The sequence below is a fragment of the Rhinoderma darwinii genome, chromosome 1, assembly GCF_050947455.1.
Source record: "Rhinoderma darwinii isolate aRhiDar2 chromosome 1, aRhiDar2.hap1, whole genome shotgun sequence".
In the NCBI taxonomy this organism is placed as follows: domain Eukaryota; kingdom Metazoa; phylum Chordata; class Amphibia; order Anura; family Rhinodermatidae; genus Rhinoderma; species Rhinoderma darwinii.
The window spans coordinates 234,227,964-234,242,156 of record NC_134687.1 but is presented as its reverse complement, the minus strand read 5'-3'; the positions used below and the strand labels follow the sequence as shown (position 1 = coordinate 234,242,156).

Here is a 14,193-nt window from a genome sequence, read left to right as displayed (position 1 = left end):
GAAGTCAATGGGAGGTCAGAGGCGGAAGCGCCCAAAGATAGGGCATGTCGCTTCTTTTTCCCGCGAGGCAGTTTTACTGCTCGCGGGAAAAAGACGCCGACGCCTCCCATTGACATCAATGGGAGGCGTTCTCGGGCCGTTTTTGCCGAGTCTTGCGTCGCGGTTTCCGCGTCAAAAAACTCGGCAAAATACCCCGTGTGAACATAGCCTTAGAGAATCCTTACCACTTCCTGTAGGGGGGAATTGAGATTTATTTGGCTAGATATTTTCTACCCTAGGTGTGATACTGGAGCATGGATTTGGTAGATGATTGCGACCTGTACTTTTGCATGTTCACAAATAAGTGGGACACTGACCTGCCTGCGTGCAGTGGATATTCGGAGTCTCCTGTGACTCACCTTCATGTATAAATGTATAATGTAAAATATTGTCTCTAATGTGCATTCATGGTATGCAGGAATGTTAATGTCACTTTTTTTAATGATGATTTCTGTATGTACTATTACAATAAACCGAGTAAAAAAAAAAAACACCCAAAAAAAAAATAAAAAAAAAAGCTGAAACGTAAAAAAAAAGCTAATTTTTTTACTATTATTTTCAAACTTTGACTAAAAATTCTAAAATGGCAAAAAAGGTCTGTATTAAAAAAAAAAAAGAAACTTGCATGGTCTACGGAAACAGTCGCAAAAATCACGTCGTTAGCCCAACAAATAAAAAAGTTACCCATTTAACGAACACATGCTAAAAAGGGGTGTCTGTTCCTGAAGACGCAAAATAGCCCAGTCCTGAACTGGTTAATTAGATGCCTTCTATGAAGGACCTTTACAGTGTTTGTAACGATCTCACCTAGTGCGCTTTTTTCCCCCCTTTCTGTGAAGGTTATATGCTCTTTATATTTTCTGGTGTTTTTAATCATGTTGAATAATAAAGTCTCTATTTGAGTTTCATGCTTAACCCGTTAGTGACCGGCCCATCGTCTTTCTACGTCGGTCACTAACGGGCTTTATTCCGATGCCATAGACTTTTTACGTCGCGGCATCGGAATAAAATAGCGCCGCCGGGGGGAGGTTTAGCTCCCTGCTCTCAGCTGCCGGAGGTAGCTGAGGGCTTGGTGCAGTGACTGGGGACCGCTGTTTGCGGTCCCCATACCGGCGACCGACGTTACAATAAATGTGCCGATGCTAATTATGATTTTATCTCCTCTCACCATGTATGTTTGGTGAGAGGAGATAAAAAAAACTGCTGCTTAGGCCCCCTGCTGCCTCCGATCGTGTCGTGTCCCCCCCCCGTGCCCCTCCCTAACTTCCGGGAAACAAAAGAAAATGGCGCACGCATGCGCTGTGAGTCTAAGGCAGCTATTCTGCCTGTATATAGAAACTGATCAGGGACCCTGATAATTGGTCCCTGATCAGATGGTCACTGTGATATACCTATCACAGTGACCATAGTCCCATATTTACACAATACAGCACAAGATTTGTGCCCTTTCCCTCCCTCCTCTCACTGTAGTTGATCTGTGAGAGGAGAGAGAGAAATACTATAGAAATCTTGTGCTGTATTATACTCGCCAGTGTTCCGATATTGTCCGTAATCACGCCAGATTACCGGTAATTACTTGTTATCTCCGTAATTCTTTTTTTTTTCCCCGCTGAATTAGTTTTAGTTGCTGTAATTAACTGCGGTTTACCGTATTTTTTTTACGTTAGTGTTGTGTCTATATTATATTAAAAAAAATAAATAAATAAATAAAAAAAAAAATTTACTTGTTAGTTTAGTGTTAGAAAATAATGAACCGCAGAAGCCGCAGAATGTTCTCTGCAGAGCAGGCATACGCCATGCTGTGCTCTAGCGGTTCCGGCAGTGATACAGACACTGCGTCAGAAGCAGAACTTGGCTCAGAAAGAGACACAAGTTCTGCTTCTGCCACTGGACCCCCCAGCCCTATGGTGGTGGACACAGCGGTCACCGGTTAAGCGTCAGGAGCCGGGCCTAGTACTGCAGTCCCTCCCGCAATGTGGGATCCTGTAGTTTCTTTCTCCCCCCAAATTCCGCCATTTACAGCGACTCCAGGCATCAACTCTGATGTCACAAATTTTACCCCCTATAATTTTTTTAATTTGTTTATAGGCGATCAGGTCCTGGAACTAATCGTCCAGCAGACAAATTTATACGCCAGGCAATTTGTCACCCAAAATCCCAGTTCTTACTATTCCAGAGGATGGATCCCCACAACCGTCTGTGAAATAAAATTTTTTTGGGGAATTACCCTAAATATGGGGATAGTAAAAAAAACCTTCTATCCGCTCTTACTGGGCTACTAGCGCTATCCATAGCACCCCTGTATTTGCTGCTGTCATGACCCGAACGCGCTATGAGACGCTAATGCGCTTCATGCACTTCTCGGACAACTCCCAAATCCCCCCAAGAAGTGACCCAGGCCATGATCGCCTCAACAAGTTGAGACCCCTCATCTCCCTCCTATCTGAGTCTTTTCTAAATTTGTACACCCCTGGACAAAAAATAGCGGTAGACGAGTCCCTTATGGCCTTCAAGGGCCGTCTATCGATTCGCCAATATATCCCCTCCAAAAGAGCCCGATACGGAGTGAAACTCTATAAGGTGTGCGAGAGCACAACGGGCTACACCTGTGCCTTTTTCATTTATGAGGGCAGGGACCGCTACCTTAATCCCCAAGGATGCCCAGAGGATATTGGCATTAGTGGGAAAATTGTCTGGGAACTCATGGTGCCATTCCTACAGAAAGGGTACCATGTGTACACTGACAATTATTACACCAGTGTCCCCCTGTATAAGTCTCTCCATGCTGCGAATACAGGGGCCTGTGGGACGGTACGAAAAAATAGAGTTGGCTTCCCTCAACAGCTGGTGTCCAGGCGACTAGTAAGGGGTGCGTCACTCTCATTCACCAGTGACCAGTTGCTCGCAATAAAATTGAGTGACAAAAAGGACGTGTACATGCTCTCCACCGTGCACGAGGACACCACAGTGGCAGTGAGAGAGAGGGGCGCTACCTCTGATAAGAGGAAACCGGTCTGCATGGTGGACTATAACAAGTTCATGGGGGGAGTCGATCTATCTGACCAGGTCCTACAACCGTACCTGGTCAAGCGCAAAACTAGGGCCTGGTATAAAAAGGTAGCGATCTACCTTATCCAGATGGCCACTCACAACAGCTATGTGCTGTACAAGACCCAGGGAACGCTCAGTTTCCTCCAGTATCGGGAGAAAATTATAGAGCACCTCCTGTTTGACTCCCCCGCACCTGGAGACTCCTTTGAGTCAGAGAATGTCAAAAGGCTCACTGAGCGCCACTTCCTTCACCACTAACCAAGCACAATGTGCTGTGAAAGGACTCAGAACCTTAGATAGGTGAAATCATTCCAAAGTTACCACATTACTTTGCCAGATAAAAAAAAAAATAAAGTTAAATAAAAAGTCCACAAGGCCAAAACAGGCTGTGTCCTAAAGGGGTTAATTCCAGAGAATAGTAATGTTAATGCTACCACCTTTGTAGCAGCAGTCTGGTGAAGAACCTTTCCTTTTCTAGCATTACTGCATATCAAAAGTGTAAGCACATTGCAAGGTGTCTTCCACTTCATCTAAAGCCAGAAAAAAAAAAAAAATTCACTTTGCTGAGATCGGGGAATAGAAATTCTATGGACTGATTAATTAATACATTACTTTGAGGCCGGATTTACACGCGAATGTGTTTTCCACGCGCAAAAAGGTACTGAACAGCTCCATGTGTCATAACCATATGATGCGTGGCTGCGTGATTTTTGCGCAGCTGCCATTATGACACTATGTTTGTAAACAGAAAATCACGTGGTGCTTTTCATTCACACTTTACTGCTCTTGCGCGAATCACACGGAAGTGCTTCCGTGTGATTTTCACACACCCATTGACTTCAATGGGTGCGTGATGCACGAGAAACGCACAAATATAGGACATGTTGTGAATTTTAGGCAGTGGATACCAGCTGCGTGTAAAAAAAACAAACATAGGTCCGTGCAAGGCGCGTGACAACCACGTGCGTTGCACGGACGTATAGCGTTTGTGTAAGCCCCGAGTGTTAGGGTACCATCACAGCAATTCCTGTGGCTCAGCCACAATACGCGAAGCCAAGCGACAGTTTACTGTGGTTTTACAGCTGGTACTGGTGTAGCACATTGTTCACAAAAGCCATTTTTCTGCATACCTTTAATGTACTATTTAAGCGCCAACAAGTAAAAACCACAACTGTACTGTCCAAGTGTGGTGTGAACAGAACCATTCAGACAGGCTGTGTGAGGAGTTTAGTTACTAGCCCAATGGTAGTGTAAGCCCTACCTGCAGAATAAGCCTGGTCAGTTACACTAGAAGAAAATACAGACAAATCCAAAGTGACTGCAAAGTACATTTTATAAATTGGCATAACAGTACAAGAACAATGTGGAGTCGATACCCAAGCACTAGTTCTAAAGCAGAGAGATCAGCCAAACTGTAGAAGCCTCACAAAGACAAGTCCTACCTCAGACCAAGATTAAGTGCATACATTTGGGGCAACAGATTACTTATTGCCGCCTCTCAGGTTCTTCAGGTGTTTCTGGAAGTTCAACCAGCTGAGGGGCAAAAGGGCCTACCAGCCACGTCAAGGGAGTATTTGCCACCACATAGCTTAAAAGCTCATTCACGTGGTCATGGACTTTTGTGGCTCGTTCTCTGCTTTGTATCAGAATTCCTGCAGAAATATCTCCAAGTGAGTGAGCAGAGGAGAAGGAAGCATGAAGGTCCTGAGCAGTTTGCCGGAGTTGTTGCATTCGGTCCTGTATGTTGGCTGGAAGACCCTGTGCACCGGAGACCAGACTAAAGCAAGTAGTTTGTATTTGCTTGGTCAGCATACGGGTCATGGATAACACTCGAGAATCCAAAGGCTGCAAAAAAAATAAATGGTCACCATCGTGTCTTGTACACAAACTTTGCGTAAATCAGTAGTACATGCGAATATAAGACTATGTAATTATCTCTCCACTTACTAGGCTCCTCTCATCACTCACAATATACTGCTTTTACCATCTCCTCAAAACAAGATGGACCATCAGCTCATTGGAGGATCATGTTGCCCATAGAGGGAGAAGATGGAGCAGGGTGAGAGCCAGAGGAACATATGTGGCTGCAGCTTCTGGCAAGTACTACCCAACCCATTGCTGGATTCACAGCCACACACATCCTCCATGTTGCTGCAGTTTGAGGGTGTTCTGTAACCTGCTCCCCAACGTATGGCAGACGTGATCGCTAGGCTCCATCCACTAGCTCAGCCAAAACATGATAATTAGCATGTGTTTTACCCATTGAACTTGATGGCGTGTGGGGGGGGGGGGGGGGTAAAAACCTGCAACAAACAGCAAACTGCAGCAGAAACTGCCATTTTACCACAGAACATATAATGGAAAAAAAATATATACATATTCCACACTGTTCAACCTTCAAATTCATCACCTGTTCAGGTTCAGTCTCCACATCTTCAGATGTGGTTCCCGATTGCTTGAGACTCCATTCCAGCCACAGCTGGTGCAGTTTCTCTTGGCCACCATGAACGCTCTGCTTGACTGTTTCCATCTTTGCAACAAAAAAAATATATAATATAAATCTCTTTAGAAACTACAGTAGAACAACATTTAGATTTTTCCTCTAACAATACAGAATCCTACCAGGTCAATAGTTTGGTGAAGCTGTGCTAGAGTTGCCACAGTGGTGATCTGGGCACGCCTCACCTTGCCCAGAGAATGCTGGTATGCTCGATGATGCAGACGAGAAGACAAAGAACCCAAACGAACATAGTAACTCTGCTGTTCCCTTTGTTGTTGAAGTGGAGTTACTTCAAACCCCTCTACAGTGGAGGCAAGTTCAGCTGTGGATAAATCATTCAATAGTCAGGACCTCGTGTAAAATAGGAGACTTTCCCATAGCAACAACTGTACAATGTGACGAGAGGGAGAGCGGCAATCTAATTCATTAGCATGGGCTACTGATACTTTCCATAGCCTTAGTCTTGATTGTGGTGGTTTATATCGCATTGTTAGAAGTACAGCTGCCTGGAGCAGACATGTTTGTAATGCTTGGTTTTCTGGGTTGAGGTGACATGTTAGTTACAGAATAGAGGTCAGTGTACAATGTTAGTGAGCATTATGCAGCTTCTTATGTAGAACTTACTCCACATTTGAAAACTGCAACAAACATTACAGGATGGGGAGAAAAAAATATATATATAATTCTCAAACTAGTCTCCCATTTCCCTGCTAACAAAGATACTGCATACAAACATTACACTGCAAGCAAATAACAGAAATGGGACAAGTACGTTACACAGGAAAACCTCCAGTTACTCACACAGCTCTTCATCTGTCATAGGAAGGTAGTGATCGGCCCACTCCTCAGACTTCCCCAAGACTGTATCCAGGCTGCTGGTTACAAACTGCCCTACATGCGTGTCCATCACTGATGAGACTACAGACCGAGTCACATCCATGCTTCCCTGTACTGCACCAGCTGCCATGCCCATTATACCAGACACTGCACTTGTGACAGTATCACGGGCACCAGTCACCGTACCAACTACAGTATCACGAGCTCCAGTCACCAGCTCCTTTGTGTCAGACACAACCTGAACAAAGACAAAGTCTCATTTAGCATATCCAGACCACTGTTGCTGAAGTTATGATGTCAAGGGCATTGCAAGTTTAGCACTTTCTTATTGCGGCTCTGAAACCTAGAGATATCGTGGTTAAACTCGATAATAGAACGTTACTCAGATTAACCAGCCCCCCCCCCCCCAACTAAAGGCTAAGTTTACACTTTGTTGCATGTCAAATTTTTTTGTTTTTGATTGATAAACTAGTTGAGGAGCATGAGTTTCTGAAAAAAAAAAAAAACAGCCACAGTAAGACAAAACAAGGGGGGGGGGATTCACACGAGCGTGTATTCGGTCCGTGCGGGCCGCGTGGTTCTCACGCGGCACGCATGGACCAATACAAGTCTATGGGGCAGTACAGACAGTCCGTGCTTTTTGCGCAGCGTTTGTCTGCTGCGCAAAAAGCGCGACAGGTTCAATAACTCTGCGTATTTCGCGCATCACGCACCCATTGAAGTCAATGGGTACGTGAAAACCACGCAGGTTGCACAGAAGAACTTCCGTGCGAACCGACTGAAACAGCGCACCAGCTGTCAAAAGGATGAATGTAAACAGAAAAGCACCACGTGCTTTTCTGTTTCCGACCATCCAAACGGAGTGTCTTTGAGATGAGCGAAGCCGGACAAGCGAACCGAACTTCACCGGGTTCGGCCGAACTCGTTTTGGCCGAACCCGGCAAAAAAAATTATCGGTACGCGACATCAGGAGATAGTCACTGTCCATGGTGCTGAAAGAGTTAAACTGTTTCAGCACCATGGACAGTGACTTCCAATCCCAATATACATGAACCTGTAGAAAAAAAAAAACTAAGTTCTGACTTACCGCTAACTCCCGGCTTCTTCCTCCAGTCTGACCTCCCGGGATGACAATTCAGTCCAAGTGACAGCTCCAGCCAATCACAGGCCAAGCACAGGCTGCAGCGGTCACATGGACTGGCGCGTCATCCAGGGAGGTGGGGCCCGATGTCGAGAGGCGCGTCACCAAGGACGCGTCACCAAGGCAACGGCCGGGAAGTTCTCGGTAAGTACAAACTTTCTTTTTTTCTAACAGGTTTTTCGATAGGATGTGTTCGGCATTCACTGTCAAGGGTGCTGAAAGAGTTAGCTCTTTCAGCACCTTGGACAGTGACGGCCGTCGACTAGCCTCATCTCTGATGGCGGCTACGCGAAAATCACGCAGCCGCGCATCAGACACGGATGACACGCAGCTGTCATATGGTTTTTGCGCGCGCAAAACCGCAACGTCCGTCTGTATCTCCCCTAAGTGTGAAGCCAGCCTAACTGACTAGTCTCCAAATAGGTCTGCTAATAGCAGAGCGGTCATAGATAAGTGCTTTCGTAATTACAGGAAGAGCACAAGAAGCAGTCACTGGATTGCTCACAGCATTTAAGGGGTTAAACAGGCAGAGCGATCACTGTTCCTGCCAGTTAGTCCCAGGTATCAGCTGTAATGCACAGCTGACACCCACTGTATACAGAACAGGCTCCACAGGTGAGATCACCCCCGCACCACGACGTGCTATTACGTCGTAGTGCAGAAACACGTTAAGAACCATGCGGGAAAACAGGCCACTATAAGGCCAATTCACACATGGCAGTTTTGCCAAATCCAGGAGTTATTTCTAAGTCCACTGTGGTTGGAAAAAGAAAAACCACAATTTGGTGAGTTTTTGCAATGCTGTTGTAAAAATGCTGCTGCACATAAGGCACCAAATTGTGGTAAAGATGCAGTGTCAATGGACCTTAAAAGGGGGGGGGGGGGGGGCGGAGTATAAAGAAAGTTAACTAAGTTTTTAAAACCCGCACTGTGAATATGGTTCACGACTGGTGACAAAGGGTCATTGATGCCCCTGTGGCCAGTTCAAATTTTCAATTTCAGATATGAGCTTCTTTAATGATTATATCTTTGAAACTGTTTGGAATATCACAACTATTTTTACTCTGACGACTTGAGGCTTTTAATTCTGGATTGGTTTAAACACAGTCTTCTCCCCGTCAGCCTGGATCGCTGTGACGGGAGAGTAAAGAGGGCTAGAAGGCTATATTCACACGACGTGGTAGAAAGAAAAAAAACAAAATAAACTGCCATTTAGGCTGGGTTCCCTCGTAGCGTAAACTCTGCAGGATTTCTGAAGCGTTTACAGTAGCAGCAGAGTGGCTGAGATTTAGTATCACATGCCACTGCTGTGGAAACAGAAAAAAAACAAGAACTTGACTTGTGGAATTTAATTCCAGAGCATGTGAATTTATGCTGATTTTACGTTGCAGGTTCTCCATTGAATTCAATGAGGATGAAAAACCTGTGACAGAAAGCCAAGCATTGCAACTTCTGCAGTGTAATCGCAGCATTTACACTGGAAAACAACACCATGCCAGAAGAATAAAACTTAGCCAGAACACCCACTTTCCGGCAGTCCGGCCTCCTGGGATGACGTTGCATCCCAATTGAATGCAGATCACAGGCTGAAGCGTCACATGGCCTGTAACGTCATCCAGGGAGGCTGGAGCGGATGTCAGAGGAGAGACGGGGTAAGCATGAAAGGCTCTTCTGTAGCAGAATTTCCATCCAAAAAAAAAAAAAGAGCTTTGTCCTAACCACCTGAAAACCCCAGAGCTGTGTAGATAATGCCTACATAGATAGCATCGGTGTCCCCTGTTAGTGCCCATATAATGCCACAGTAAGCAAGTGCAAGAGTCCGTTTTCTGCAGTTACTTTGTAACAGAAAACCTATAACCCTGAGGGCATAAGAGAATTGAGCAGTTCGCACTTACCTTCTCAGTTGGCTGGTGAAGTATAGGCAGTGTTGATTCCAGTTTGTCTAAACCTTTGCAGGCAAGTTCATTTGCAGTTGCAACTAAGAAGAAAGGCTGAGGTTTTGGCTTTATTTTTATTAATGGGGTTCTTGGAGTGGAGGTGATGTCCGATTGGACAATCCCATATCCTTACGGGGAGAAAAATAAAAAAGCAGACCAGGGTGTCCTGCTGCCGGGATGCCACTAATGGGGACATTAAGCATTACATGGTTTCCATTGAAATTCATCAGCTGTCAGTGTAAAGCAGAGGCATGCCAGGTCCACCAAAGATCCTCTTGAGGGTGCTGTCCACTCCAACTAAGACACACGGCTGTAAGACTGGGTAATACCAAGAGACAGCTTTTGTTTAACGTGGATCAAAGCAATTGGTCTGTGGTTAGTGGATACTGCCACCAGCTATAGGGGCAGACTATCGGTTCAACCTCTTTCAGGGGGTAATGATTGGGCATGTGGGGTTTCAATCTGCCCTGATCCTTACTTTCCAGGAGATAAGTGGCTACGAGAAACATATCTATACACACACAAGATACCGACATAGCAGATCACAGAAAGTATTTTTATGGGGCAGGGAGATTGTTTGGCCAACAGCTGTTGTCTGACACGGCACAATCTACTTAAAGTGGTATTCCCATCAGTTTTTCCCTGCACAGCAGTGCCCTAGCAACCCAGAATGTAGGGAAAGTGTAGAAGGAGATGCAGTTCTAAATCAGTGCTGCAGCCCCTTCATTCTCAGGATCAGTGGGGCCCCCCCCAGAGGTCAGTAAGGCCCCATGCACACGACCGTATTTTTTTTCCCTCCCGTAAATACAGGTCCTTTGTCACACATTTTTAACCCGTATTTACGGACCAATTTTCTCTTTATTCAAAAATTCAAATCAGGCATGAGCCTCCAGACAGGGGAATCCCCTGACGTCGCCTAGCAATGCTCCCGTAATTTAGGGTGCACACACAAAGCCACCCGTAATTACGGGAGCCCCATAGACTTCTATGGGCCTGCCTGTGCCGTAATTACGGCCTAAAATAGGACATGTTCTATATTTTGCAACGGCCCGGGCACCTTCCGGTAAGCATACGGGAAGGTACCCATGGCCGATAGAAGTCTATGGGCCCGTAATTACGGGCTTTTTTACGTTCGTGTGCATGGGGCCTTAGAGAGTGTTACTCTACAGCAGCACAACGGTAGGACAATTTCAATAGAGGTAATTACCGTTGCTTAATTTTACATCTAGGTAGCACTTGTTTCTTTTTTTAAAAAGTGCAAAGGGTGTTAATAGCCCATAAGACCAGGCACACGCTTAACAGGAGGGGAAAAATAAAAAGGTTTTGTTAAATATACTCACTTTGCGGCTCCAGTCGGCTTAGAAGAGGCTTTGATCCAGTTACTGCAGCATCAGTTAAGGTCTTTGCTCCTTTCTCAGCAACATGACAAACGTTGCGGATGTACGGGTGACTATCCTTAGTAGAATTGTAGGCCGCACTCACCACACTGCATGCAGAGCTGACAAGAGGTAGATGTGTAACACGTCCCACCACATTCTGCTGTAGACAAGTAGATCGTGAACACTTCTGACTAAAGGGGAAACAACCATTCCCTAGAACGCATCTCACTTATTTTATTAGAGGGAAGGGCCACTGCAGACGACCCCACTTGTTAGAAGGGTCCCTGACAATAAGCTGATCACAGAATGTCCACGTGTGGGCACCCCCAGAAATACAGTAATCTCTGGGCAAACTTTAAAGTGTTACATTTCCCTGCAGTGCCAGAGGGAAAATAAAAAGGTGTTTTCCAGCCCCTGAAAATTGATGGCCTATCCTCAAGATAGGCCATCAATAGCTGATGGGTCAGGGTCTGACTATCGGGACCCCCACCAATCAGATATTTTGAAGAGGCCGCAGCACTAATACGAGCACTGCTTCCCCTTAATTTCCCTTACTTGCTCACACGATGAATCACCGACACCGCAGCCGTTCACAGTATTGCATTCCCACATTGAACATACCGCAATACCTGGGTATCACCGCTACGTTCGTGTCAACAATTCAGTGAGTAACTAGAAATGAAAGGGAAACTGCTCGTACGAGCGCTGCAGCCCCTTCAAAACAGCTAATCGGTGGGGGTCCCAACAGCTAGACCCCAACCTATCAGCTATTGATGGCCTATCCCGAGGATAGGCTATCAATTTTTAGGGTCTGGGAAGCCCCTTTAAGCATTATACAGAATCTATCAGTGGGTCGTCTAATGCAGAACCCAGAGCAAGAGACGCCTAGACCACTCTGGCCAAGAGATGGGGATTCTGAACAGGGGACACAGATCACCCAAATATCTGGAAAGGGACCTAAACTGGACAGTCCTTAACCATACCCAGAGAGTTATATTAAATCAGGGGTCCTAATAGTTGCAAGAGGGGCATCTCACCAACACCTGTTTCCAATGGCTCTTCATGCCCTGAGGGGGGGCAGTTCATGCCAAGAGATACTGGAATGTGGGGCAGTAATTTTATTCCCCCCCTGAAGATTTTCTTTGAACTCCTGGAGGTGGATGAATAAGTTATAAACTGGGTGGTCTCATTCCCCTTGCCAATAGGGTGTGTGTAAAATCACTGCCCCACCGACAAGGTGAACAGCAGCTGCCACATTAGCCACATTTCCAGACGGAATAAGAAGGCAGAGCACGATTCAGAGTAACCGGTTCTCCATCAATGACCTAATGTACACACCACAGTCTTACATAGCCCTGAGGGTATGTGCACACACTAATTACATCCGTAATCGACGGACGTATTTCGGCCTCAAGTCCCGGACCGAACACAGTGCAGGGAGCCGGGCTCCTAGCATCATACTTATGCACGATGCTAGGAGTCCCTGCCTCTCCGTGGAACTACTGTCCCGTACTGAAAACATGATTACAGTACGGGACAGTTGTCCTGCAGCGAGGCTGAGACTCCTAGCATCGTACATAACTATGATGCTAGGAGCCCGGCTCCCTGCACTGTGTTCGGTCCGGGACTTGCGGCCGAAATACGTCCGTCAATGTGCACATACCCTAAGATGCAAAGGGCACGCGGTTATCGGCACAGAACAGATCGCTAGTAGCTGCCAGCGGAGATAATAGAACGTCAAAGTCCAGTCACCACATGTCACCTGTTGCTCGGGAGTCTCATCCACCTGGGCAGAGGGTTCCGTTCCGTTTGTTGACATGATGCCAGGAGATTTGCAGCTGGTATTCAACCTGAGGACAGAGAGCAAGAACACGCAGAAAGTGAACGCAAGACATCAAAGCAAAGGCGCCGCTACACAGAAAACCGAACACAACGCTATATCCACCGCCATGACAGAGACACGGGAAAAACCTTCTCCACCCAGAGGAAACAAACGGAGCAGCCGCACAGGTGACCCCCGTGCCCCTCAGCCCGCCCTTCACTCACCGAACAAGTGGTCCGCCTCAGTGCGCTTCACCTCCCTGCACTTGGCCGCTATTTAAAGAGGCGGTGACGTCGCGCCAGCCCCATGAGGGCGGGGTTATCAGGGGGACGGACTGGGCAAACTACCACGTGCCCGGCTATGGAAAGTTTCAGTCATGAATATTTGGGAAGATTTATAAAATGTAGTTCAAGGAAAAACGCCAATCAGGTCGCACCTTATACATTGCACCTCTGAGAACTGGGATTGGATTGGTTACTATTAGCAACTACTCCACTTTAGCACCAGTTTTTATGTTACAGTTCGTCTATGACCTCCAGTCATGTTCTCCACATGAGCCCTATTTACACCAACAGATTCCACCGCACGATAATCGCTTACTGTGAATAGGTGTAGCGACTGAACGACTAGCGATAGAACGCTCCTTGAGCGTACAAATAATCGTTTATACGCACAGAAAAATAATTGTTGGTCGTTCTGACATTGTGGTTTATTAACATGAATCGTTTATTGATAGCAGATGTGTGACAGTGTTAAATAGGCGACCCAACGATACATATTAATATATATTGAGATGATAAGCTGTGTAAATACGTGTCCGTAATCGCTATATGATCGCTTACAGCAATCGTATCAAAGGTCGCTAATGCGAATATCTGCACGTGTAAATGAACCTTAAGGGCTCATGCACACGACCGTAGCCGCGTGCACGGCCGTGATTTTCGGGTCGGCCGGCTGCAGACTGTCAGCTGCGAGCCGTCCGCAAATCGCGGGACATGCACATGGCCGCGGCCATTATTTTCAATGAGCCCGGACCGCAGAACACGGCCGTAATAAGACAGGTCTGTTCTTTCTGCGGTGCGGGCTCCCGGGCCGTGCACGGACCGTAAAAACTATGGTCGTGTGCATGACCCCATAGAAATGAATGGGGCCGCAATTCACCTGGGACTATCCCTTTTAACCCCTTAACTCCAAGTAAACTATGCATGTATAGTACCAAGTCGCCATTAACTATGTTATGGTTCTGTATATATGTCCATGTTGTTAGGGCCTGTTCACATCAGTGTTTGCCTTCCGTTTGGGCTTTCTGTTCATCTGTTCCGTCAGTGGAAAAGATGAACAGATGAAAGGAAAGTATCGTTTTATTTCAATTCTATATTTTGGGTTTCAGTTTGCTTCTGTTCCGCTAGGTTTCCGTTTTTTTTCACTGAAACAATAGTGTAGTGTGCTGCATAGGCCCTTATACAACCTACATAGGCCCCTTTCAA

The 14,193-nt window shown here is 46.2% G+C and overlaps 1 protein-coding gene across 3 annotated transcripts; it reads right to left on the bottom strand.

The window, feature by feature from the left end:
* Window positions 1-4,404: 4,404 nt before the first annotated feature.
* LOC142759787 (perilipin-3-like) lies at window positions 4,405-13,041 on the bottom strand. Of its 3 annotated transcripts, none has more exons than XM_075862345.1 (8): window positions 12,931-13,041; window positions 12,647-12,734; window positions 10,846-11,044; window positions 9,464-9,546; window positions 6,392-6,665; window positions 5,713-5,912; window positions 5,501-5,620; window positions 4,405-4,935 (listed from the first exon to the last, which is right to left on the bottom strand). In XM_075862345.1, exons 2-8 carry the CDS (start codon window positions 12,701-12,703, stop codon window positions 4,576-4,578), a joined length of 1,293 nt encoding a protein of 430 aa, XP_075718460.1. In that variant the 5' UTR covers window positions 12,704-12,734; window positions 12,931-13,041; the 3' UTR covers window positions 4,405-4,575. The 3 variants fall into 3 exon arrangements, with proteins under 3 accessions (XP_075718460.1, XP_075718470.1, XP_075718481.1); XM_075862355.1 differs by having other exon boundaries at window positions 10,846-11,041; XM_075862366.1 differs by having other exon boundaries at window positions 5,776-5,912; window positions 12,931-13,040.
* Between the last annotated feature and the right edge of the window lie 1,152 nt (window positions 13,042-14,193).